At 17.7% G+C, this 26,607-nt stretch overlaps 5 protein-coding genes across 5 annotated transcripts; 2 read left to right on the top strand and 3 right to left on the bottom strand.

Moving 5' to 3' along the window:
* Positions 1-1,463: 1,463 nt before the first annotated feature.
* On the top strand, positions 1,464-2,372 carry PADL01_1240400 (hydroxyethylthiazole kinase, putative; the record flags this gene model as incomplete). The annotated part of the gene is made up of 1 exon (XM_028683378.1): positions 1,464-2,372. One exon carries the CDS (start codon positions 1,464-1,466, stop codon positions 2,370-2,372), a length of 909 nt encoding a protein of 302 aa, XP_028539562.1.
* Positions 2,373-3,501: 1,129 nt separating this feature from the next.
* On the bottom strand, positions 3,502-6,480 carry PADL01_1240300 (DNA gyrase subunit B; the record flags this gene model as incomplete). Its single annotated transcript, XM_028683377.1, has 1 exon — positions 3,502-6,480. One exon carries the CDS (start codon positions 6,478-6,480, stop codon positions 3,502-3,504), a length of 2,979 nt encoding a protein of 992 aa, XP_028539561.1.
* Positions 6,481-7,931: 1,451 nt separating this feature from the next.
* PADL01_1240200 (conserved Plasmodium protein, unknown function) lies at positions 7,932-8,474 on the top strand (the record flags this gene model as incomplete). The annotated part of the gene is made up of 1 exon (XM_028683376.1): positions 7,932-8,474. The coding sequence occupies one exon, from the start codon at positions 7,932-7,934 to the stop codon at positions 8,472-8,474; it is 543 nt and encodes a 180-aa protein (XP_028539560.1).
* Positions 8,475-9,196: 722 nt separating this feature from the next.
* On the bottom strand, positions 9,197-9,814 carry PADL01_1240100 (conserved Plasmodium protein, unknown function; the record flags this gene model as incomplete). Its single annotated transcript, XM_028683375.1, has 1 exon — positions 9,197-9,814. The coding sequence occupies one exon, from the start codon at positions 9,812-9,814 to the stop codon at positions 9,197-9,199; it is 618 nt and encodes a 205-aa protein (XP_028539559.1).
* Positions 9,815-12,270: 2,456 nt separating this feature from the next.
* PADL01_1240000 (transcription factor with AP2 domain(s)) lies at positions 12,271-20,043 on the bottom strand (the record flags this gene model as incomplete). The annotated part of the gene is made up of 1 exon (XM_028683374.1): positions 12,271-20,043. One exon carries the CDS (start codon positions 20,041-20,043, stop codon positions 12,271-12,273), a length of 7,773 nt encoding a protein of 2,590 aa, XP_028539558.1.
* Between the last annotated feature and the right edge of the window lie 6,564 nt (positions 20,044-26,607).

Below are 26,607 nucleotides of genomic sequence, written 5' to 3'. Positions count from 1 at the left end.
CATATATATATATATATATATATATATATATTTATATATTTATTTATTTATTTATTTAAAAAAAGATAAAGAAATTAATATTAATAATTATAACTGAGCATAAATTTTACACTCTTATATACATTTCACCTTTGAAACATATTATGTAATTCGAAAAAAATAATAAAAACACAATATATAAATATATATATATATTTTTTTATTTTTTAGTTTTATTTTTTTTCTTCAAAAGTTATATATATATATACTTATATATATTGTATAATGAGATCATATAACTTACTATATAAGGATACTATGAAAATCATTTATTTTTTTTTTTATTTTTTTAAATTTAAAATTGTTCTGTAACACTAAATAAAAAATTTTTTTTAATATTATATAAATATTGTTTTATTTTAAATGTATAAATATATATGTATATAATACATATTATTTTATTATTTATTTTTTTCTTGGATATAATTATTTCACAAGCCACTTAATATATTTTAAAATTAATGCCCTAAAATTTTTTTAATTTATATAATTTTTATACTATAACTTTGTTACTTACGTAATAATATATATATATATATATATATATATAATATATATATATATTTTTTTATATAATATATTATAATTATATATTACATATATTTTACTTCCTATTACCATATATTGTAAGGAAATTAAGCACATATAAAAAATTTAACCTAAAATAATATTTCCATCTATATAATATTTTTAATAGTTCCTTTTTTTTTTTTTCTCAAGCATATATATGTTTATATATATTTAATTAAAACAACAAATTTACATTTAATTTCCTTTATTTATTTATTTATTTATTTTTAAAATTCATATTTACACAATAAATATCTAAAATTAAAAAATATATATTTTATTATTATATTTGTACCTTTTTTTTTTTTTTTTTTTTTTTTTTTTTGTTAAATTTCCATCCTTTCGATTGCGGATTATTAAGGATATTGTTATTTTGCTACTTCTGTATAATAATAATTCTTTAAATACATAAATAAATAAAATAAAAATATTATATATATATATATATATATATATATATAAGATATTATATTTTTTATACTTTTATTTATTTTTTTGTAAAATGATTATTAACAAAATTTTTTAATCATATTATATCCTTATGTTACTTGTTAACATAGGTAACATATATATATTATAATATGAGGTATTAAAATTTTTTCTTTCTGAATATGCATAATTTTCACTTTTCATCTTAAATATAAAAATATTTGTAACTGTACTATAAAATACATACATATATATATATATATATATATATATTTAATACATCTCCATATTAATAATTTACTTGGTTCGATGTTCCCTTGTATATCTACATATTTATTATATATAATATATAATATATTCCTGTATGTTCTTATTTTCGTTCATATTTTTATTTTTGATTCATTCCATTTTATGTGTTAATTATAATGAGAAAATATAATATTTTTATAAAACGTCGCTTATTCTCTACTTTAACCAAAATAAATAGCGTTAAGGAATATCATGATGATATAATAAAGTGCATCGATAAAGTTCGGGTTATTAATCCTCTTGTTCATTGTATAACTAATAGAGTAACCACTGAAAAGGTTGCAAACAGTTTATTGGCCTTTGGTTCTTCTCCAGCTATGATTGATAATCCTAAGGAAGTTGAAGAATTTGCTAAAATAGCTTCATGTACTTATTTCAACTTAGGGTTACATACGACGCAGGTAGAAAATATTAATTTATTAGAAAAATTAAGAAAAGAATCTATGAAAGATAAATTTATGTTAATTATAGATCCAATCGCTGTTGGAGCAACAACCTATAGAACTAATGTTATTAAAGATATAATTTTAAAATGTCAACCTAATGTCATAAAAGGTAATATTGCTGAAATTTATTATTTAGATAAAGGAGAATTTTTAGGAAAGGGTGTCGATAGTAATAATAACAGTACTCATAATGAAACAGATATAATTAATAGTGCCAGAAATGTTGCATTAAAATATAACTGTGCTGTAGTAGTTACATCAAAAACAGATTATATTGTTAGTCCATGTTCTCGTTATGTAGCCAAAATTAATTGTGATTTAAAAATTCTCACAAAAATTACTGGGTCAGGTTGTTCTGTTGGTGCCCTCTGTGCAGCAGCTACTTCAGTATATCCTCAAAACCCATTCATAGCATGTATATCTGCTACTCTTATATATAAATTAGCAGCATTCAAAGCATATCAAAAAGAAAAATATCCAGGTTCTCTAAGTCATAAAATTATTGATGATATTTATTATTATTCACATAATCCTCATTTTCTCAATTTCCAAATCGTAGATATTTATAAAGCGGCATAAATTTTAACTGACAATTTTTATATTAACTTAATATATAATACATAAAATAATGTGATGTTTGTATAAAAGGAAAGGATAAAAATAGACAATCCTTTGTATAAAACATAATATGAATATTATATATATATATATATATATATATGTTTTATTTTTTGGTAAATATTTTATATCATATTTATATTATAATTTAATTTATATTATTTAATTTTTTTTTTTTTTTTTTTTTTTTTTTTTGGCATAAAGTTTGACAAAATAGCTAGTTGTTCATAATATACATAACATAATTATTATTAAAAATTTTATAAACAAATAAATAAAGGAAAAGCTTCAAACTCAGACATAAGATAAACATATAATAACGTAAAAAAAAATTTTAAGATAAAATAAAATTGATCATTTTACACACAAAAAAATTAATAACTAAAAAAAAATTAATTATTTAAGAATTGTTATATATATAAATATTATTATTATATATGTTATATTTAATTGTCTTAAAAGCTAAAGAATAAAAAATATGTTTTGACTTTTTATGTTCCCTTTTTGTTATTTTATTTTATTTTTTTTTTTTTTTAATTTAATTTATTTGTAATCCTTTATTTATTATTATTAATTAATAAATTTATATTTAAAAATATTTAATTATTAAATTTAAAAAAATAAAAAATGAAAATGTATGAATAAGTAAATAAATGATGTTATAAATATATATATATATATATAAATATTTCTTCTTATGAGCTTAAGAATAACAAAAAAAGAAAAAAAAAAAAAAATTTGATAAACGTTTACATAAATGTAAGGTAATACAACAAAAAAAAAGCTAATTGAGAAAAAAAAAAAAAAAATGATTTTTTCATATTCTACACACCTGGACAAAATATGTCATATATATACTAACATATATGTTCATAATAAGTATTATCATTTTATATCAAAAATATATATATATACATATACATATATATATAACAAAAAAATTAATACATGGATAAAAACATAATTATAAAAGAAAAATCCTTTTCATATTTTTATTTCTATACATTTTATAATTTATACTTTTAATCTTATTTGGCATTTTAAATTTTTACAATTTATTTTATTTTTTTATATTTTTTTTATTTTTTATTCACTCGGATAACGAATTTGTATTTTCAAGAATAAAATTCTTACGCAATTTCGAATCCTCCCCCATAAGTGAAAAAATTAAATCGTTAGCCCTTATTGCATCATCTACAGTAACACGTATAAGTTTTCTTACAGTAGGATCCATGGTAGTATTCCACAATTGATCTGCCATCATTTCTCCTAACCCTTTAAATCTTTGTATTTCATATTTTTTGGAAACGTTAAATAATACACTATCATCTATAAATGAATCTGTCGAACTTTCTTCATTCACAAAAATGTCGTTAATTTGATTTTGTTCATTATTTTCACTCAAAGATTCATCACTTGACGACATATTTTTATTTTTAATTTTATTTTGCACATTTTTTTGTCCAGAGGAAAGCTTGTCTTTATCTAATAATTTCAATAAGTTATTTAATTCTTGATCTGAATAGGTATGTATAATAAACTTTGATTGTTTTGTAGTGACATTAAATTGTTTTGTAACAATATCTTTTATTGAGTTATCATAAAATTTATTATATGTTATTTTATACAGCGGTGGACACGCTACATACACATTTCCATTTTCAATAATTTCCTTTTGAAATCTATATAAAAATGTTAAAAGTAAAATACGTATATGTTCGCCATCTACATCTGCATCAGTCATAATAATTATTTTTCCATATCGTAATGTATTATCAGCAAAAATATCTTTCTTTTTATTCAATGTATTATTATTATTTTGCGTAGATTCCAATTTAGAATTTTTTAAATCAGATTTTTTTTTAAAATTTTTTCCTTTTTTATTGCTACCTAAAATATTATTATTTTTTAAATTCTTATTATCATAATTTACATTTAATCCGATAGCTGTAATTAATGATTTTAATTCTGAATTTTCAAAAATTCTTTTATTGTTCTTGATTTTTTCAACATTTAATATTTTTCCTTTCAAAGGTAATATAGCTTGTATTTCTCTATTACGTGCTTGTTTAGCACTACCAGCAGCACTATCTCCTTCTACAATAAATATTTCATTTCTAGATATATCATCACTAATACAATCTACTAATTTACCAGGTAAAATAGTAGAAGAATATTGATTATTTTTTGATCTTATTAAATCCCTAGCTGCTTTTGCTTCTTCATCACTTAATTTGGCTTGTAATGCTTTAAAATATATGCTACTTAATAGATTAGGTTCAAAATCAAAAATTTCTGATAATTTTTCAAATATAACACTTTCTAATATAGATTTTAAATGATGCGATCCTAGTTTAGTTTTGGTTTGTCCTTCAAATTCAGGATTGTTCATTTTCACAGATAAGATAGCTGTTAACCCTTCTCTAATATATTCACCTGGAATATTAACAAAATTTTTTGCCATTTCATTTTTCTTTATATTATAATTAACACACCTACTAACTGCATATTTTAAAGCATCAACATGTGTACCACCATCTGTAGTATTGACATTATTTACAAAACTAATAATGTTTTCATTATATTGATTACTTAACCATTTCATTCTTAAATCGATATATATGTTTTTATGATAACAAGATATACTAATAATTTTATCATTATCTTTGAATAAATTTGTTTTATTTTTTGTTATATTTCCTATATACTCATTTAGTCCATATTCGTGTTTTATAATTTCATAATTGTAAAAATCTAAATTGTTATAATCAGTGATTTGTATATTTTCATTTGCTAAATTTTCAGACATATTTTCATTTGATACATCATCATTTAATGTATTATTTTTATTATCCTCATTTTCATTATCAATTGAAGTATTTTTTTTCTTATTTTTTATTATTTCATTTGATTTATTTCCTTTTGATATAGATATACTATTTTTATTTTCTGCTCTTTCGTCATAAAAATAAAAGGTTAGCTTTTCATTTAAATAAGCTAATTGATGAATTCTATTTTTTATTAAATCACTATTATGTTTTGTACTACTTTTAAAAATACTACTATCAGGTTTATAATGAATTTGTGTTCCTCTCTTATTAACTGGGCAATCAGTAATGGTTAATTCTTTTGTAACGTTTCCTTTTTCTAATTCTATACTATATATTTTATTATTTCTAAAAACTTTTACTTTCATAAAACTACTTAAAGCATTAGCAACAGATAAACCAACTCCATGTAAACCTGATGAATATTTATATTTCTGTGAACTTTCCTTTGAATTCTTTTTTGTTCTCTTATTAGTACTATTAGATACATTATCACTATTGTTTTTTTCGGAGGTATTCGTATTACCTGTATTGTTCATATTATTATCAACTTCATCATCCATTTCGTCATCAAAAAATTTCGCTCCTGAATGCAGAACAGTAAGAACAGTTTCTAAGGCAGATTTTTTCGTTTTCTCATGAACATCACAAGGAATACCTCTTCCATTATCTTCTATAGTTACACTATCATCTTTATGAATAACAACTTTAATTGTATTACATTCAAAATTATTATATTCATCTACTGAATTATCAATAATTTCAAATAATATTTGATGTAATCCTTTCACATCTGTGTTCCCAATATACATACCTGGTCTTTTTCTTACAGCTTCTAATCCTTCTAATATTACAATATCTTTAGCATCATAATTATAACATGGATATATATTTCGTTTATTCATATGTTCAGATTTTTTTTTTTTTTTATTTTCTGCTCCCAAAGGAAAAGGAGAAACATTATTTATATATCCATATATCTTTTTCCTATTAAATTTTTTATATTTATCGAGAAGATAATAACATTTCAAAAAAGATGATTCATATAATGACTTATCATGATTATTCACTACAGAAGAAGACAATTTCTTATCATATTTTCTTTTCAAACAATTAAAAATATTTATATTATTTTTCTTATGAATGTTTGCATAATTTGCTTTCCCTACTTGTACAACTAATATTACACCTTTCACAAAAAATATGAAAAGAGAAAGTGACTTGAAAAAACGTACGTTCATTTTTTTTCGTACATTTTATAAAAAATAAATAAAAATAATAATAATAAATAAATATAAATATAAAAATATATATATATATATATATAAAAGAATTACATTTTATTTAAAACAACATTTACTTTAAAGAAATTAAGTTATTTTATTTTTATTCTTTCTATTCTATTCTCTTTTTTTCTTTTTTTTTTTTTTTCTTTTATATGAATGTATAGTCACATGGTTTATTTTAAGAATGTTCAAAAAAGAGCTAGAAAAATAAAATTTACAAAAGAAAAAAAAAAATAATAATAAAAATAAAATAAAAAATAAATATAATATTTTTGTTATAAGTGTACAATTATATATATAACACAACAGAAAAAAAAAAAAAAAAATTGGTATAATATATATATATATATATATTATACCATTTTTTTTTTTTTTTTGTTCAGTATCCTTTTAACAAGAACACATATATATTTATAATATACTACCAACAATTTCAAAATTTTAGATTTCCATAAATATATATATATAATATTTAAAAAAATAAAATTTTCCTTTTGTTATATTTTCCCATTATAATAATTTCTAAATGTTTTAAATTATATATATTTATATGTGTACCTTTTGTATTTATTAAGTGAAAAAAAAAAAAAAAGGATTAACATTATAAGTGTTCCATTCATCGAATAAGCTTAAATTTTTATATTTTTCTTCCTCTTTATTTATATTCTATTATATATAAGTTTCATATTTATATTTTTACATCTTATATATATATATATATAAGAAAAAAGAATAAGTATAATTCATATTTTTTAAGTTATACAAAATAAGGTATTGGCTATTAAAATATTTACACTAATATGTGATGATTTATTTCAGGAGAGTTGTAGACATAAAGGAGATAATTCTTTTCTTCTTTTTTTTTTTTTTTTTTTTTCCCCTATTAATCATGTTACATATGTTAGAAAAAAATATATATTATAGACATAGTTTATATAATTAATATAATAAAGATATAATATATTACTAATTAAGAAATATTTCTGCCTAAAAATATTATTTAACATATGTATGTATATATATATATATATTATAATACGTCGGTTCATTAATTTTAAACGTCCTCCCGTATTTAAAAAATAATAATATATATATATATATTTATGTTCATAAAAAATTATAAGTGTACATACACACCTCACAAAATCATATATATATATATATATATATTATTATATGTGAATATATTCTCATTTATAAAAATGATAACAAATTATGAAAAATCAGTAAATCACATAGAGAGTGATAAACTACATGTAAAATAATTCAAACTGAAAAAAAAGAAAAAAAAAAGAGGCAAATACTACTATTCATTTATTATATAAATATATTATTTTCTTTTTCGCCTTTTTTTTCATTTTTGTCTTTTTCAAAATATAATTATTAAAAATATAGAGAAAAAAAAAATGAAAAATGTTTGCTATTTTATATTCTTTTGTAGTTTCCTTCTTTGGGTAAATAGTATGAATCCACTAAGAAAAGGTAATGAGAATTTTTCAGAAAAAAATTCATCAGATGAATATGAATATGTCGATTCTGCTTACCCAGGATTTAATATACATTACAATTTAGAACCCAAAGATTGGAAACATATAGAATTAATAGAAAAAAACAATAAACAATTTATGATGGATATTAAAGAAGAAATAAAAAGAATGGAAGAAGATAAAAAGAAAATAAATTATATCTTAAATGTTCAAAAACAACAATTCCAAGAATTATTATTTTTAATAGACCATAAAAAACATAACCATCATAATACTAACATAGATGAAATGCCTAACTTTTTAAAAAAAGGTACATTTCATGATGAGTATAATAATAATAAGTTAAATGAAAATCAAATATTACAAGAATTTAAAGATATAGATAATTATACATTAGATAATTACAAATATATCGGACAACAAAATTTCTATTATCACTTAGCACAACAATGGATACCATAAAAGATATAATTGAAAAATATTATAATATAAATAAATAAATATATATATATATATATACTTTTAATGGTTAAACCAAAATGTATAAAATTTTACATTTGAGAAAAAAAAAAAAAAAAAATAAATAATTGTATAATACATTGTTCTTACTAATATTCTACTATTAATACATATTACACTTGTGTCCTATATTCTCTTGTATTGTTTTCTTGTTTTCTATATTAATAATTATCAAGACACTGAGTACTTGGAAAAAAATTTTTAACTCTTGTCTAATTAGAGACAGTATTTTACAATTGTAATATCATATATATTAAATAAGAGTAAAAAGAAATTTTTTTTTTTTTTTTTTTATGTATATAAAAAATTAAAAGTCTGTTGGTGATATATATTTAAAAAAATAATAAAAACATAATAATAAATGAAAGAAAGAATGAATGAATAGATTAAACAGAATACATAAAATAGACAGAAAAAAATAAAAAAAATAAAAATAAAAAAAAAAAAATTAGGTGAATTAATATATATACAATTGTAAATGTAATATTCAACAAAAAAATAAATACATACATACATATATATATATATATATATACTTATAATTGCACAAATCGGTAAATATAAAAAAATATATAAAGATATATGCTAATACATACATAATATATATAAACATATGAATAATTAATAATGTATTTAAAAAATATAGACATTTGTAACATATAGAACTAATTATATTTTATACGAATATACAAGTATAAAACTATTTGAAGTACAATAATTTCATATAATATAAATAATGCAATAAGAAGAACATATGTTAAGGTAAAATTAAATACAACAGAAAAAAGGATAATTAGAAAAATAGACAAAATTAAAAAAATAAAATTAAATGAGAAAATATATTTGATATGTAACATAGGCACATGATTAACATTCATTTCATTATTTAATAAAGAAGATATTATTCTTAATAATTCATCTTGTAAGTATTCTTTATTACTATTATTATTAATAATCCACTTCATATCATTTTCTTCTTCAATTTTTGCTATACCTGTTTTACATATAGTACATAATAAAGGATTTAATTTATTTAAACCCAAAATTTTAGATCTTAAGGCACTTAACTTTTGATTTCTTCTCCATGTATACCAACATTTTTTATGAACACAAGCAGTACATAATGAACAACATGAAATTAAATTTGAATTTTCAAAATGTTTTTCTAAACAAATAAAACAAAACAATTCTGCTTGATCATCTGAATTATTCTTCCTTTGAAAATAAACCTTCAAGTTCTTTTCATCCCCATCATTCAAAACCCTATAATCAGTACTCCCCATTTGTTTTACATATTTTTAAAAATATTATATATACAAATATATATATATATATATATATAAACATATTATATATATAAATACATATTTATTTCATAAATTAATTCTCCTATTTTCGTTCTTATAAAATTTATATTATTATATTTACAAAAAAAAAAAAAAAAAAAAAATTTTTTTAGTCACTTCATTTAATTTTAATATTTAAAAAATTAAAGCTTAAGAAAAATTCCTTTTGCTCTCACTAAGGTTTAAAAAAAAAATTAAAAATAAACAATATACAATTTTATAATATAATTTTTAAGTAAGAAAATATAAAAATTTCGATAAATAAATATTAAATTAAAAAATGTGAAAAATTATTAAAAATATTCAAAATGCAGAAGGTAAGGCAATATTAACAGGAGAGAAAAAATGAAAACAAAAAAATAAAAAATAAAAAATAAAAAATATCAACAATTTTTTAAATATCATAAAATACGTAAAAAGAAGTATTCAGTCAAATATCAAAAAAATATTTTTCTTCTTCGGTATTTAATATAAACATATTTTTAAATTAAAAGAGAATAAACATTTTATGACTTATAAAATATATCTCTATATATAATATAATATACATATTTTATGTATACATTATAAAGTAAATTTTTTATAAAATATATTTTAATCAAGGAAGCTCCCAAAATACAAAAATAATTATAATATATATATATATATATGTATATTTTCATATTTATTGGTTAATGAATTCTTTAAAATTCTATACTTTAACAACAAATTAATAAGAAATTTTTATAAAAAGTAATAAAATAAGAAATGAGTTTAAGGTATATATAATAAAATAAAATAATTCTTGTTAATTAAGTCTATAAAAATTAAATAATATATAATCCATGTATAAGGAACATATAAATATATATATATATATATGTAGAGTATTTTTTAAATTACAAATGAAACATTATTATAAAACATTACTTTTAAATTTTTTAATTTTTAAAGTGGTATGTATACATAATGAGTACGTAACTTCTTTTTCTTTTTATTTCCTTTTTTTTTTTTTTTTTTTTTTTTTGATTGAAATGGAAAGATTTATAGGTACTTTTAAGAAAAGGAAATTATGGTTCATATAAATTATTTTATCAGGTGTTATAAAATCAATTATGTTTATTATGTTTAAAATAAATATAATGTAATTTTATATAGAACAATAAGAAGTATATATATATATATATTTTAATTGTCTTTTTATATAACAACGTTTTATTATCAAAATATTTTTAAAAAAACCTCATTTATTTATTTATTTTTTTTTTTAATATAATATATGCAATTATATTCAACAACAACAAAATGAAATAAAAATATATATCGATTTTATAGTATTTCATTTTACATTAACATCTATTAATATATATATTAGAATATATAAATAGGTGTATAACACAATAAGAGTTAATTATATTCTTTATATAATTAAAATGCACGTCATATAAATCTCATATTCATGATGTATAAACATACACATATTCATAAAAAAAAAAAAAAAAATATAATAAATCTGAAAAACATTAAATTTAAACATACAAAACAATAACTACAAAAAAAAAAAAAAAAAAAAAAACACATACATATTAGCATTAATTTTTTTAAAACATTAAAAAAGGAAAAAATTATACATATAATATATGTATATATATACCATAACATTTTTTATTTTGAGAATGTAAGAAAAAAAATTATTCATTTTACTTTTTATTAAGTTCTATAAATGTTGATTAATATACATATAACACTAGCTTAACAATTAAAAAATAAGTAAGGGGTTTAATACTTAAAATAAGAAATGACATTTTTTTTTTTTTTTTTATATGTAATTAGGAATTCTTCCTATAATAATATACATAAGTAAATTTATAATAAGTATATATATATATATATATATATATATTTAAGGGTATACATATTAATAAGTATGTATACATATAAGGGTATAATATTTATAAGGGTATACATATATATTATATAAATGTATAATTATCATAAGATGTATATATAAATCATATGTGCATAATAAATCATAAGCGTATATAAATCATAAGTATAAATTGCACAGCTCATAGTAATTAATAATTTTATTATATATATATATAAATTTTTTTTTTTTTTTTTTTTTTTTCAATAAATGGTTTACTCATAATCTTTTCTCACTCCATTTTAAAAAAAAAAAAATAAAAACTATATCAACAATATAAAATATAAATGTTCAATGTAATTATAAGTACGTCAGCTTAACAATTATATATAATAATAATAGTAATAATAATGAGAATAAAAAAAAAAAAAAAAAAATACACATAATTGTTTATGTTAATAATATAATTGAAAATATATAATAATGTGTAAATAATATAAATGTAAATATAAATTTCTTTTTATTATTTTATTTTATTTTTTATTATTTATAATAACATGGATGGTGTTATAATTCCGGGATCTTCGACGGCTACATATTCACAGAAATTTTCCTTATGATCATAAGATGGTAATATTTCATTATGAATCAATGAATCAATTAATACATATAATTCAGCATAAGGTAGATCGGTAGGTAGAATACATCTTTGTATATAATCACCAAATACATTTAGATAAGGTATGATTTGTTCTTCATTTTTTATTAGGGTTAAATAATTTAAATGATGTTTTATACATAATTTATACATATTAACATTTTTACTAAGCATAGGTATATTTAATTCTAATATGGTTTCAAGATCATGTAAAATGAATAATATAGCATCTCTACATAAATTAATTCTCATATCTTTATTATTATCATCATGATTATTATGTTTATTAATAATATTTTTTTTTTTATCTATATTATGCATATCAATATCATTATCTATATTACTATCTATATTAATATCTGTATTATTTTCCATTTGCCCTTCTAAATTATTATCTAAGTGATGATTATGATCAGTACTACTATTATTACTATGATTATTTATATTATTATTATTATTATTATCATTACTCATTAAATTGTTTGCATTATTTTTTATTGCATTCATAGAAACTAAGAAGTTATTCTTATAATCATAGTTATTTGAATTCTCATCACAATTTTTCATATTCATTTTATCTTCTTTTGACCAGCTATCATCATCACTATCTTCATTTGCAGGTTTTTGAGAATTACGAAAAGCAATAGCTAATTTCCTTGCTCCTTCAAACCCATATTTATTAACAGAAAAAATTCTTTCGATTCTTTTACATTTTTTATATGCTTGACCAACCCATCCCATTCTTTGAGGTGTAGAATTAAACCACACACCTCTAACCTTTGGCATATTTTTACTCATGGATAAATATTTTAATCTTAATTCTTCAACAGATGGTCTATTAGACTTCGATCCTTTCAAAGAATTATTATTACTATTGGATCCACTATTATTACTATTATTGTTACTATTATTGTTATTATTGTTACTATTGTTATTATTGTTACTATTGTTGTTATTATTATTATTATTATTATTATTATTATTATTGTTATTGTTGTTGTTATTTGTATTTTTCTTTTTCTTGTTAATAAATCTATCCCATACTTCTCCTCGGATTCTTGCTTTTTTCCACTCGATTGCTAAACGTTTAGCTTCTTCACATCCATGTTTTTTAACAGCAAAACTTTGTGCACATTTGACACCATTTATTTTATGTTCACCAAACCACCTTTGTGAATTTTTATCATAATATACCCCTGGAATTCTTTTTAAATCATCATTTTCTTCTTTTAATTCTGTACCATCTCCTAATGACTCTCCTTTTTTACCATTACTCTTTACATAATTTTGTGGATTATGTGTTGGACAATTTATTAAAGTACATACTTTTATATCAATTTCATTTTTTGTTGTAGATTCAGCTAAATTTGATGTACCAATTGTTGTTACATTAGATAATTGATTTGTTTTATCATCTTTTACATCTACCAAATTTTCATCTTTCTCTTTAAGAACTGTTTGATTTTCATTCGATTCTTTCTTTAAACTTTCTTTTTGTACATCAAAAGATGTTTCTGTAAATTTTATGGGTTCTGTAAAATTTGAACTAATTATATTCTCATCTCCTTTAATATTATAACTATTATTACTGTTCATATTTCCATCTAATACATCTACATCTATTATTTCTTTTCCAACTTCATATTTAGGATCATTACTACTCTGTGATACATTTTGTGAATTTTCTATTGGGCCACTTCTAACTCTTTTTATATTTAAACTATTAGTTCGATTAACTAAAAATTCTTTATTCTTATCATAATTTATATTTTCATTTTTTCTTTTCCTCTTTTGTTTAGTTAAGTAAGAATTATTATCTGATTCTTTATTATAATCTGAAAAGGATGATACATTTCTCTTCAAATAAAAGCTTAAGAACTTATCATTATCACTATAACTTTTATTTTTAAATAACATTTTTTTGTTTAGAATATCTTCATTCTGTTCATTCAAATTAGCTACCTTTTCCTTAAGTTGTTGTTCATCATAACTGTTGTTTATCATTTTTTTATCTTTATTCTCCATTATATTATTCCAAGAAACATTTTTATTATCATTATAAATATAATCATTCTCAAAATTATTTGATAAAGTAAGGTTACGAATTATATTACTTTGTAAGGAACTTTCTGATGCATTTTTTATATTTGGATCCTTATTAAATTTACCATTCTTTTGTAAATGTTCAAATAATAAGTTATTTTTAATCATAAGTTTTTTAATCATTACATCATTACTATCTAAAATAGAATAGTTATTATTATTTTCTCCATTGTTCTTATCAGCTTTTATAGTGTTTAATGCATTAACTAAATCTTCCTCATCATTATTTATAGAATCATGACTATCTACTACTTTAACAATATTGCTATCATTTATATTAGTACTGTTACTAGGGAATATATTTTCGGTGCTATTCGTAGGTTTCTCATCATTACTATTCATATTTTTGACATTAATCATATTACTATTAACATTATTAATGTCATCAACACCTTTTATATTATAATCTACATTTATTATATTATTATCATTAATATGGTTTTTATTTTTCTTCTTATTTTTAGGTACATTCTTTTTTTTAATATCATATGAAGAAGAAATATCACCATTATAATTTTTATTGATCAATGGAATAATATTTATATTATTATTTGTGATCATATTTTCATCCATGTTGTATATATTATTAAATGGTGTATTATTAGAAGGTAATTTATTCATATCAAAATTAAGTGGTGTACTTTTATAATTATCATTTGTAAAACTACCACTGGTACTTGTACTTAATAAATTACTAGCCAAATTAGAATGTAATTTAAAAAAGTTATCATTAATTCTTTTTAATTCATTATTATTTTTCATTACATCACATAAATATAATCCTTCTTTATTTTCATTATCTAAAACATTATCTTTATCTTCATTCTTGTTATACATATTATATAAATTCATTTTTTTAATATTTCTAGTCATATCGATATTCTCAATATCATCATCTACTTTATCATCATTCATACCTTCTAATAATAATGTTTCTTTTCCTTTTAATAATAATTCTTTTTCTTTTCCACTAAAATGAGATTCATCGATGATAATATTAATTTTGTGTTCATTTGAATTATATGGTATATTTATTTTTTCTTCATTATTATTTAGTGCATTAATATTATGTGTAAATTTATGATCATCATTATTAATAATAATATTATCATTATTATCATCATTATTATTATTATTATTATGTGGTATGTCATTATCTCCTACCTTTAATACATTAATATGATTAAAAAATTCATCATCTTTTTTCTTCTTATCCATTTTATTACTTTTATTATTATCTTTCATTTTTCTTTTTCTTTCATCATTATTTAGTTCTTTATAATTTATATATTCATTATCTTCATTTTTCTTCTTTTTAAATATATCCTTACTGTTATTATTCATATTACACACATCAATGTTGTTCCCATTCATCAAACTATTAACAATTGCATTTTGATAATGTAATTCTTGAAGAGTTTTGATTTGATCATAATATATATTATCGTGTGTATTATTATCACCATTATTTAAATTATTATCTTTATTTTTTTTTTTTTTTTTATCATCAACATAATTTTGATTTTTTCGAGATTTTCTCACTTTTCTTTCTTTCACTTTTTCTTCCTTTACTTCATTTTTTATATTCACTTGATAGTTTGAATTACACAAAATATTCATCTCCTCCTCATCATTATTAATATTATTATTACTTATATTAATATTGCTGTTATATTTATTTTTCATCATTTGCTGTTGAGAATTTTCATATTTGTCAAAAGATTCATGGTTTTCAAATTTTTCATTTAATATTTCGTTTATTTCATTTATATCATTATTTAAAGAATTAAGAGATGTATTTGAAAGATTTTTTTTTTTATATTTTTTTGAATTCTCAAAAATATTTAAAAAATTCTCATTTGGATTATCATTTTTTGTTAATCTTTTAATATATTCCAAATAATTATTATAATTATTATTATTATTATTATAATTATTAGTAGTAGTACTACTAATACTGCACTCACTTTTAATATGTTCTCTAGGGTTTTCATGAGTTATATCAAAACGAGTACTTACCATAGTAGGATGTATTAAAGTACTATTATCTTCATAATTTATTATATTTTTATTTGCAATATCATTTATATTTCCATTTTGCATATTTAAAAGTACATTATTTATATCATCATATTGATCAGAAAACACATTATGATTTTCAACATTTGAATTTAATTCATTTTTATTCTTTGTGTGTTTTTTTTTTTTTTTCTCATTTACATTATTTTTTAATATATATTCTTTTGCTATATTTAATAATAATTTATTTTTCTCATTTTCATTAAATCCATTTTTACTGGTACCACCTTCTAATAATAATTTTCTCACTTGATCACTAACATTCTTATACCATTCTTTAAAATAATTTCCATTCTCTTTTTCATCATTATTCTTACTATCATTATTATGTTCTATTTCTTCACTCGAAATATTATTCCCATTTGTTTTGTTATTTTTATCACAATTTTTAAGATTACTACGATTATTATTATTTTTATTATTATTATTATTATTATAATTGTCATTATCATTATTATCATCATCATCATGATCATCCACCTCATCATCATTTTTATCTTCGTTCGTCAGATAATTTTGGTTATATTTTTCTTCTTCCTCTTCATCATTTTTTTCAATTTCATAATTAATCTTTTCCTCATCATAAGAATTAAGTTTATCCTCTTTCTTATTTCCCTCTTTAAATTCTTGATCCATAAGTATATCAACTTGTTTATCTGAGGAGTCATTCATCGTATTTTTAACACCATCATCCTTTTGTTTAATAAAATTAAAAGGGAATTCTTCTAGCACATTTCTTCGTTTCAAATTGGCTAGCACATCATTGTAAGATAAATTTTTTTCTTCTAATGATAATGATATATTATCCTGTTCATTGCTTAATATATTTTGTTGATTATTTAACGTTTGCAAGATATTATTATTATTATTATTATTACTACCGTTGATGGTGTTGTTGTTATATTTTCTCATATATGCTTCCAACAATTCCTTCTTATTAATATCTCCTTCATTCATAAGCATATTTAACTTATTTACAAAATTTATTTGCTCCTCATGATTTATATTGATCAAATTGGAAGCCAAAGGATTATCCATATGCATATTATTTTTATTCTTATTATTATGTAAATAATCCTTTTGAGCAGATTCATATATATTAGCAATATAATCATTAACTGTAGAAAATTCATTTAATGAATTATCTTTCCCTCTATTTAAATTAATTATATTTTGAACATTATTCATAATATTATTATTATTATTATGTTGATTAATATAACCTACATTATTAATTAAAGCTTTGATTTGCTCTTCTTCATTAGTATAAGTGTTAGCATTATTTTTTAATATATTCATGCTGAGTTTTCTAACTTCTTCCTCATTATTGTTTAGTAAATTATTCAGAATATTAGCACTATTTTTATAATCCAATAAATCTTGGGTTTTATCATCCATCATATTGTTTATTTTTTTTTTCTTTTTTGACATATTCATATTATTATTATTGTTCGAGTTATCATTTGAAGTAGCCACATTATTATCACCAACATATTCTTGATTATTTTTCATTTCATAATTGTTGCTCAAATCATTCAAGTTATTCATATTATTATTATTACTGTTAATTTGGTTACTTCCTTGTTTTTTTCTTTTACTCACTATGCGACCACCCATTCCTATTTTATTATTAGCATCATTCATTAAATAATTTCTCAAGGCATTTTTTTCTTCTTCCTTCATTTGATTAATTAATAATAAGGTGTCCTTATCAAAATTATTGTATAACATATTATTTCCTTCAGAATCAGTTCCATTCATCATATCTGAAGAATATAATAATCCATTTTCTAAGAGAATCTTTTTTTGTATATCTTCAATATTTGTCTCATTAAGAGTATTAAATTTATTTGTGGTTAATTCATAAATTTTATTTTTAATATCATTCATTTTGTTATTATCTTCATTTTCTAAAATACCTTTATTATTTTTTGCACAAAGAATTGTTTGTTTCTTGCTATTTTTTTTATTCTTCTTATTACTACCTATATTAATATTATTATTATTATGGTAATTCATATTATTGCTACAATTTAAAGATAACATTTCTCCATAGACATTATTTAATAGACCAAGAGGATTCATCATATTATTATCATTATCTGATAATTTAAAATGTTGATCATTATTATCATCATCCATATTATTTTCATTTAAGATATTATCATTTTGTTCTTTATTTATTTTATTTAATTGTGTACCTTCATGAGTTATCTTTTTTTTTGAATTACGATTTTTCATTTTTTCTTTCACTTGTTTATTTAAATCATCCTTGTTCATATATTTACTCAAAGAATTTAATAATATGATATTATCTAAAAGTTGTTTTGAAATTTCATTATTATCATTATGCTCATTAGATTTGTTTAACATATCTATATTTAATGCATTAACATTCTCATCATTAGTATTAAGTGCTTTTAATAAATGTATATTTTGTAGAACTTTATTAATCTCATCATTTGTATTCATATAATTATTTCCAACAAGAAGATTATCATAATTTTCTTTATTATCATATGTTTCATTATTTAATAAATTTTTCTTACCTGACAGTTTATTTTTCTTTCTCTTCCTTGACTGTTTTTCAATAATATTATTATCATTATTATCATTATTATCACCATTTTCAATATTATCATTATTGTCATTATTGTCATTATTGTCATTATTATCAATATTTTCAATATTTTCAACATTTTCAACATTTTCAATATTTTCCATATTTTCCATATTATCCATATTACTAATTATATTATCCTTATTCGATTCAACATTTAATTTTTCATTTACAACATTTATATCTTCTGTATCTTTAGAAGTATCCAATGTCTTGTTGAATTCAGAAATTTCATTGGTCTTATCAAATCTAACAGAATCCATTATTTTCTCACTCAAGTGTTCATAATTCTTATTCTCCCAATTATCATTATCAACATATAAATCATTAATGATATTATCATTTTCATTATACACATCATTTTTTATACTATTATCTTGAACATTTTCAATAGTATTAATAATATCTATGTTTTTCATATAAGCGTTATTTTCAACAACAGTGTTATAAGTGCATGGATATATATTTTCTTCCGCATTAGAAATATTGCTATTTACATTTTTATTTTCATTCATCGATATATCATCTGTCTTGTTATGTATATCATCTAATCTATTTGATATATTATTACTATTATCGTATGTATCTCTATTTTCAACATCTTTATCATACACATAATTCTTATTAATATTATCCATATTTTCTATATCTATATTATTTCCATTTAACACATTATATGATATATTATCATTACTATCTTCATTCTTTAAATTCATAACTTCATTATTACCATCATTACAAGACTCTCCTTCATATGTTATATAATTTACTTGTTCATTTTCTTCATTATTTCTAATTTCATACACTCCACAATTTTTGTTCATAGTATCCTTATCTACTTCACCTTTATCACTCATCATTTTTATAAACACTTATTAATAATAAATAACAACAAAAAAAAAAAAAAAAACACTAAATAAAATACAACAAAGGTAATGTAACAATGAAATAAAAAAAAAAAAAAAAATATATATATATATATATATATATATAATATATATATTTATATATAATTAAATTTATTTATATTCACAGAAACGATAAAAAAAAAAAAAAAAAAAAAAAAGAAAATGATCTACATACAATAAATAATCACACACAAAATGTAAATAAATATAACTTAATACTACGAACAAATTATTATATATATTCGTAAAAAAAAAAAAAAAAAAGAAACCTTTAAAGAATTATTCTAAAGACACACACTACACAAAAGTACATGTAATAATTAATCATACAATTATTTTTCAATAATACAAATAAATATATTATGAAAATTTTTATATAAGACACATAAAATCTATAAAAATAAAATTATAACCTAATACATGGTTTGAATAAAAATATAAAACATAATAAATTCTAAATATATATATATATATATATTGTTCTATACGTCAATACAATATTATGTACCAAAAAATATAACACACATCTATAATATATATATATATTTATATGTACATAAATTCATAATAAATACTTATTTAGACCGTTTCATATTCTTAAGATATTAGGTAAAATATTTACACAATTTTTATTTTAATCGATAAAAAAAAAAAAAATAAATAAAATAAAAACATAAGAACAAGAACAAAATATGAATAAAATAAATATATTTATATATATATTTTGGTGCTTTTCATACTACACACTCATAAAAAAACAAAATAAATAAATAAATAAATAAATAAATAATATATATATACACATACACATATATATAAATTTGACTTATAACACTACATAATATTAGAAAAAAAACACATACATATAATATTAGTACTTGTTATATATAATATAAGAATAGAACAAAAATATAAATATAAATATATATATTTACATATTCAAGTTTATTATACTACATAGTTATATAAATATATCAATATTTCGTACTCATGATACTACATAATGAAAAAAAAATAAAAAGAATAAAAAAAAAAAAATTAATATAAAAATAAAACAATGACATGTATTCCTTTCTTCGTTTATTTAAATATATGATTTTTATCAATATATAAATATAATAACATTCTTTAATAACCTCAACAACATTATTAATATAATAAAATATAAAGGGTCAATGCATATAAATATATATATTATCAGTATTTTCCAGAAAAATATTATTAATCACAAAATATATTGACAGTTATAATATCGTCATAAAATAAATAAATAAATATATAAATATATATATATAAATATATATTAAAAACAATATAAAGTAAAAAAATATACAATGAATTATTTATAAAATAAATTCAAAAACAATATATTTTATATTTATATTATATGAATATATATTTATAAATATATTTATATTTATTTATAATGTATGTAAGTATTTTTACTTAATATAACAATTCTACATTTATTAATAATAAAAAGTGCTATGTAATTTTTTCGTTATAGACATATTAACAATAATGTATATATATATAGATTCTTCTTTTATTTATTTAAAAAAAAAATTATATATAAAATATTATATATGTATATATATTTATATAAACATACACAACTATATGTGGAAAAAAAAAAAAAAAAAATTAAATAATAAATATATATATATATATATCTTATTTTTTTTGACAATTTATGATTTAAATGTATAACATTTATTTGTAGAGTATGGAAGAGGAAAAAAAAAATATATAATAAAATAATAATAATTCAATATAAAAAAATTGACAGTGTAGGGTTAAAAAAAAAAAAAAAAAAAAAAAGCCATAAATTAAAAACATAATACTTATTAATACTTAATAAAAATTAAATAAATAAATAATACATATAAATATAAATAAATAGTATTTATACATACATTTTAATTGTGGAAAAATATCTTATGTGTCTACATAATTATATATATAATATATATATATATATATATATACATAATTTTTGAGTACCATATCATATAAATATGTACACAATTTTATGCTATAATATATGTACTTTCTTGACAGTTAAATATAATATATTCATATATTTTTTATACATATATGAACATAACAAAAAAAAAAAAAAAAAAAAAAAAAAAAAAATATATGCATACATATACATATATATAATTTCTTATTAATATAATATGAAATGTGTAATGGACAAACTTCATAAATGAATATAAATATATATTTCTTTTAAAGAAATTATATATTCATTTTATTTAAATATACACAGACATTTTTCTTCTATTTGTTATACCTATATATAGTACAAATGCGTACACATATAACGAAACTCATGAAAAAAAAAAAAAAAAAAAAAAAAAATTATAAAATATAAAAGGAAACAAATGAATATAAATATACAAAATAAAAAAAAAAAAAAAAAAAAAAAAAAAAAAAAAAAAATTAATAATAATAATAATAATTGGAATGTATTTTAAAATATATATTAGAATACAATCACTTTAGGCATGAAAAAAAATAAAAAAATAAAAGTGTAATTAAAAGCTTATGAATTCTTTTTTCTTTTTTTTATTACATTTTTTTTTTTTTTATTCTTTTTTTAATTTTTCTTAATATATACAACATATACATATATATATATATATATATACTTATTCTATTCTATATAATTTATAAGCATTATAAATTATATACATAAATATAATTGTTTATATATATTTATATAAACGATGAAGTACATACTATAGAAATAACTAAATGGAACTTATATATGTACGTATAAACTTGACATGGACATTTATAATAACATAATGTAAAATAAAAAAAAATAAAATAATAAAATATTTTATGAATAATACTAACAAGAAAAAAAAAAAAAAAACCAAAAAATAAAAAAAAAAATAAGGGAGAAGGAAAAAAATTAACAAAGTATAAAAGCATGAAAATTAAAATATATATTTAAAAGTATATTTCATAAAAAAATACTTAATATATATATAATATATACATTTATATATATAGTTCATTTATATATTTTGTGTATTGTAATTGCAGATTTTGCATTTTGTTTTTTTCACAATTAAAAAACTTTTTATACATTTAATATCTCAATGTATTTTTTACTTTTTAAATTTAAAAACTAAATAAAAAAAATAAAGGCCAACAAAAAAATTGTATAAATAAATTATATGTTTTTATAAATAATTGACAATGTGTAACAAAAAATTTTAGAAAAAAAAATATATATATATATATATATATAAATTATAAAATTTATAAAAATATTTATAATATAAAACATTAATAAAATATAAATATATATATATATATATATTTACACATAAAAGGTATACCTATATGAGCAAACTTATTAATATATATATTATTATTATTATATATATATATATATATAAAATTAACAAGATAGTAAAATACAATTTTGATATATCATTCATACATTAACAATACGGTTCCATAAATAAGTGTTAAACAAGGGGTATGATTCATAATTATGTGTATATTATTATATATATATATATATATAAATATATTATATATAAATTTAATAAATATATATTATAAATATATGTAAATGTATAAATATATATATAATATATATTTTATATTTTATATTATTAAACTTTCTTTTTGTTTTTTTTATTTTTCTATTATTTTTTTACCTTACTGTATTTTTTTCATTTTAATAATTTCTTTTCTTTTTTTTAAGGTATAAAAATATACAATTTTTTTAATTTTTTTTTTATTTAATTTAATTATATATATAATATATATATTTTTTTTTAATTTTTAAATTATATAATTTTTTTTTTTTTTTTTTTTTTATTTTATTTTATTTTACCAATATCCTTTTAATTTTTCTTCGTCGTATTTTTAGTATTATATAATTATATTTATACTTAATTTTATTATTATTTTTTTTTTTTTTTTTTTAGAGCATCACTGAATAAGGTATTGCATGTGTGCATGTGTCTATCAAAATAAAGCACTACAAGAAAAGTGTAAGATTCATAATTATACATACTTAAATTATATACATATATATATATATATATATATATATATAGTATACATATATATATAATATATATATTATATTACTATATACATATATATAATATATATAATATTATGCATATATATAAAATACTATATACGTAAAAAAAAAAATATATATATTATATATATATATATATATAATATATATAACATATAAATATAATAATTACTATTTATAAAAATATTTATATATTATTCTACTTAAGTATAAAAAAAAATACACATGAAAATTTATATATTTTTACAAAATTATTTATATTTAAAAAAAAGTAAAAAGAAAAAAAGAGGATCTTATAAATAATTAAAATAGATACAAAATCAAAAATGTTATATTAAAAAAAATAAAAAAAAAAAATAATAATAAAAAAAAAAAATATATTTTTTAACAATATACTTCTTTACACAATTTTTTCTTATTTTTCGATATCTTAAAATTATTATATATATTATATAGTATTTATATTTATATATATTATATAAATATATATATATATATTCTATTATATGTTTATATATTATATACACATATATATATATATATATATATATATATTTATGTAAATATATACTAATATATAAATATAATATAAAATCTATATATAAATAAATATACTTATAAATGTATGTACATATTATCATACACTAATAAATTTTTTAAGTTTAAAAAAAATTTTGAAAATTTGCATATGTTTATATAATAAACTATTTACATAAGCACACTTGTTTTATTATTCTTTAATAAAAATAAAAATATATTTCTCTTTCTCTTTCTCATTTGCTTTTTATTTTTTATTTTTTTAATGTAATATTTTAAAAATTTATAAATTATTTTATATAAAATTTTTTCATTTATCACATTTTAGGTTTGACTTTTTTTTTTTTTTTCTTACACATTTAGTCATAATATAGTATGATTATAAATTTAAAAGAAAAAAAAAATTTAACACATTTTTATAAAAAAATATACTAATAGTATTATAAATATAAAAATAAATAAATATACATATAATATAGAATATAACGTGTTTATATAATTTTTAACGTTATTGTATTTTTTTTTTCTTTTTCTCTTCATTTTTTTTTTTATAAAAAAAAATAACTCATAAAAAATAAAAAACTAAAAAAATATGTAATAGGAAAAAATTGAATGCATGCGCACATTCTAGTTTGATATTTTGCTAAATTTAAAATAAAAAAATAAAGCAAATAATAATTATATATATATAAATTATATTATATATATATATATATATATATATATATATATATAAAATGTAAGAAACATCAAACTATTTATATATGCACATTATATATAATATATATATATATATAACATATTATATTTCTTTTTTTTTTTTTTCTTGGATTATCATATATATTATTTAATTAAGATCAAGTATGCTATATAAAAATATATTGAAAGAAAACATCATTTTTTAAAATTGCTTAAAATCATTATTTGTTCAAGCAAAATAAATACTATATAATTTATGTATTTTTCTTTCCTTAAACGTTATTTTAAAAAAAAAAAAAAAAAAGTTCAGAATTATATATATACACTTTCTAAAATATAAAATAAATAAATAAATATATATATATATATAATTAAGTATATATTAAAATATATAAATTTTTGTGTATTTTTGTTTATACATAAAACTTATTATCATATATATATATATATAATATATGTACACTTTTTTTTAAGGTTTTTTTTTTTTTTTTTTCTGTTTTGAATTAATATATTTTATAAAATAATGTATATACATACACATTAGGCTTAGTAGCATAAGTAAAAAAAAAAAAAAAATTTAACCGTCATTGTGTATATATATGTATCTATGATGAGTATGTTATTTTTTTATAATTATATCAGTATTGTTGTTATATATATATATATATATATATATATATATATATGCTATTATATATATATATAAACATGTTAGAATCTTCATACACACTATATATATATTTTACTTTTTTTTTTTTTTTTTTTTTTTTTTTTTTTTGTGATCTTAAAATTCAATCATAAAATTATAATACATTTATAAATATTCGTATGTGCAAAAATATATTCCAAGCTTTTTAAAATTATAATATTTTATATTAAAAATATAAAATCATATCTTAGGCTATTAAGCCATGGTTTTTAATGTGTAATAGTAAATATATAAAAATATAAATAATTTTAAAAACTGTTTTATTAAAATAATGCTTATTATTATATTTTTTCGAAATAAATATTTACCTAATAGGTATACAATATAAACACAAAAAAAAAAAAAAAAAAATAATAATATAAAAAAATAAAAAGAAATAAAAAATAAATAAATACACATATACATATATATATATATATATATATATATATAACATTTTAATTTAACATAAAATTTATTCAACCTTATAATACATAATTAAAAACATAAT

The sequence above is a fragment of the Plasmodium sp. gorilla clade G2 genome (genome assembly GCF_900097015.1).
Source record: "Plasmodium sp. gorilla clade G2 genome assembly, chromosome: 12".
Taxonomy (NCBI): domain Eukaryota; phylum Apicomplexa; class Aconoidasida; order Haemosporida; family Plasmodiidae; genus Plasmodium; species Plasmodium adleri (nom. inval.).
This window is presented reverse-complemented; position numbering and strand designations above follow the sequence as displayed.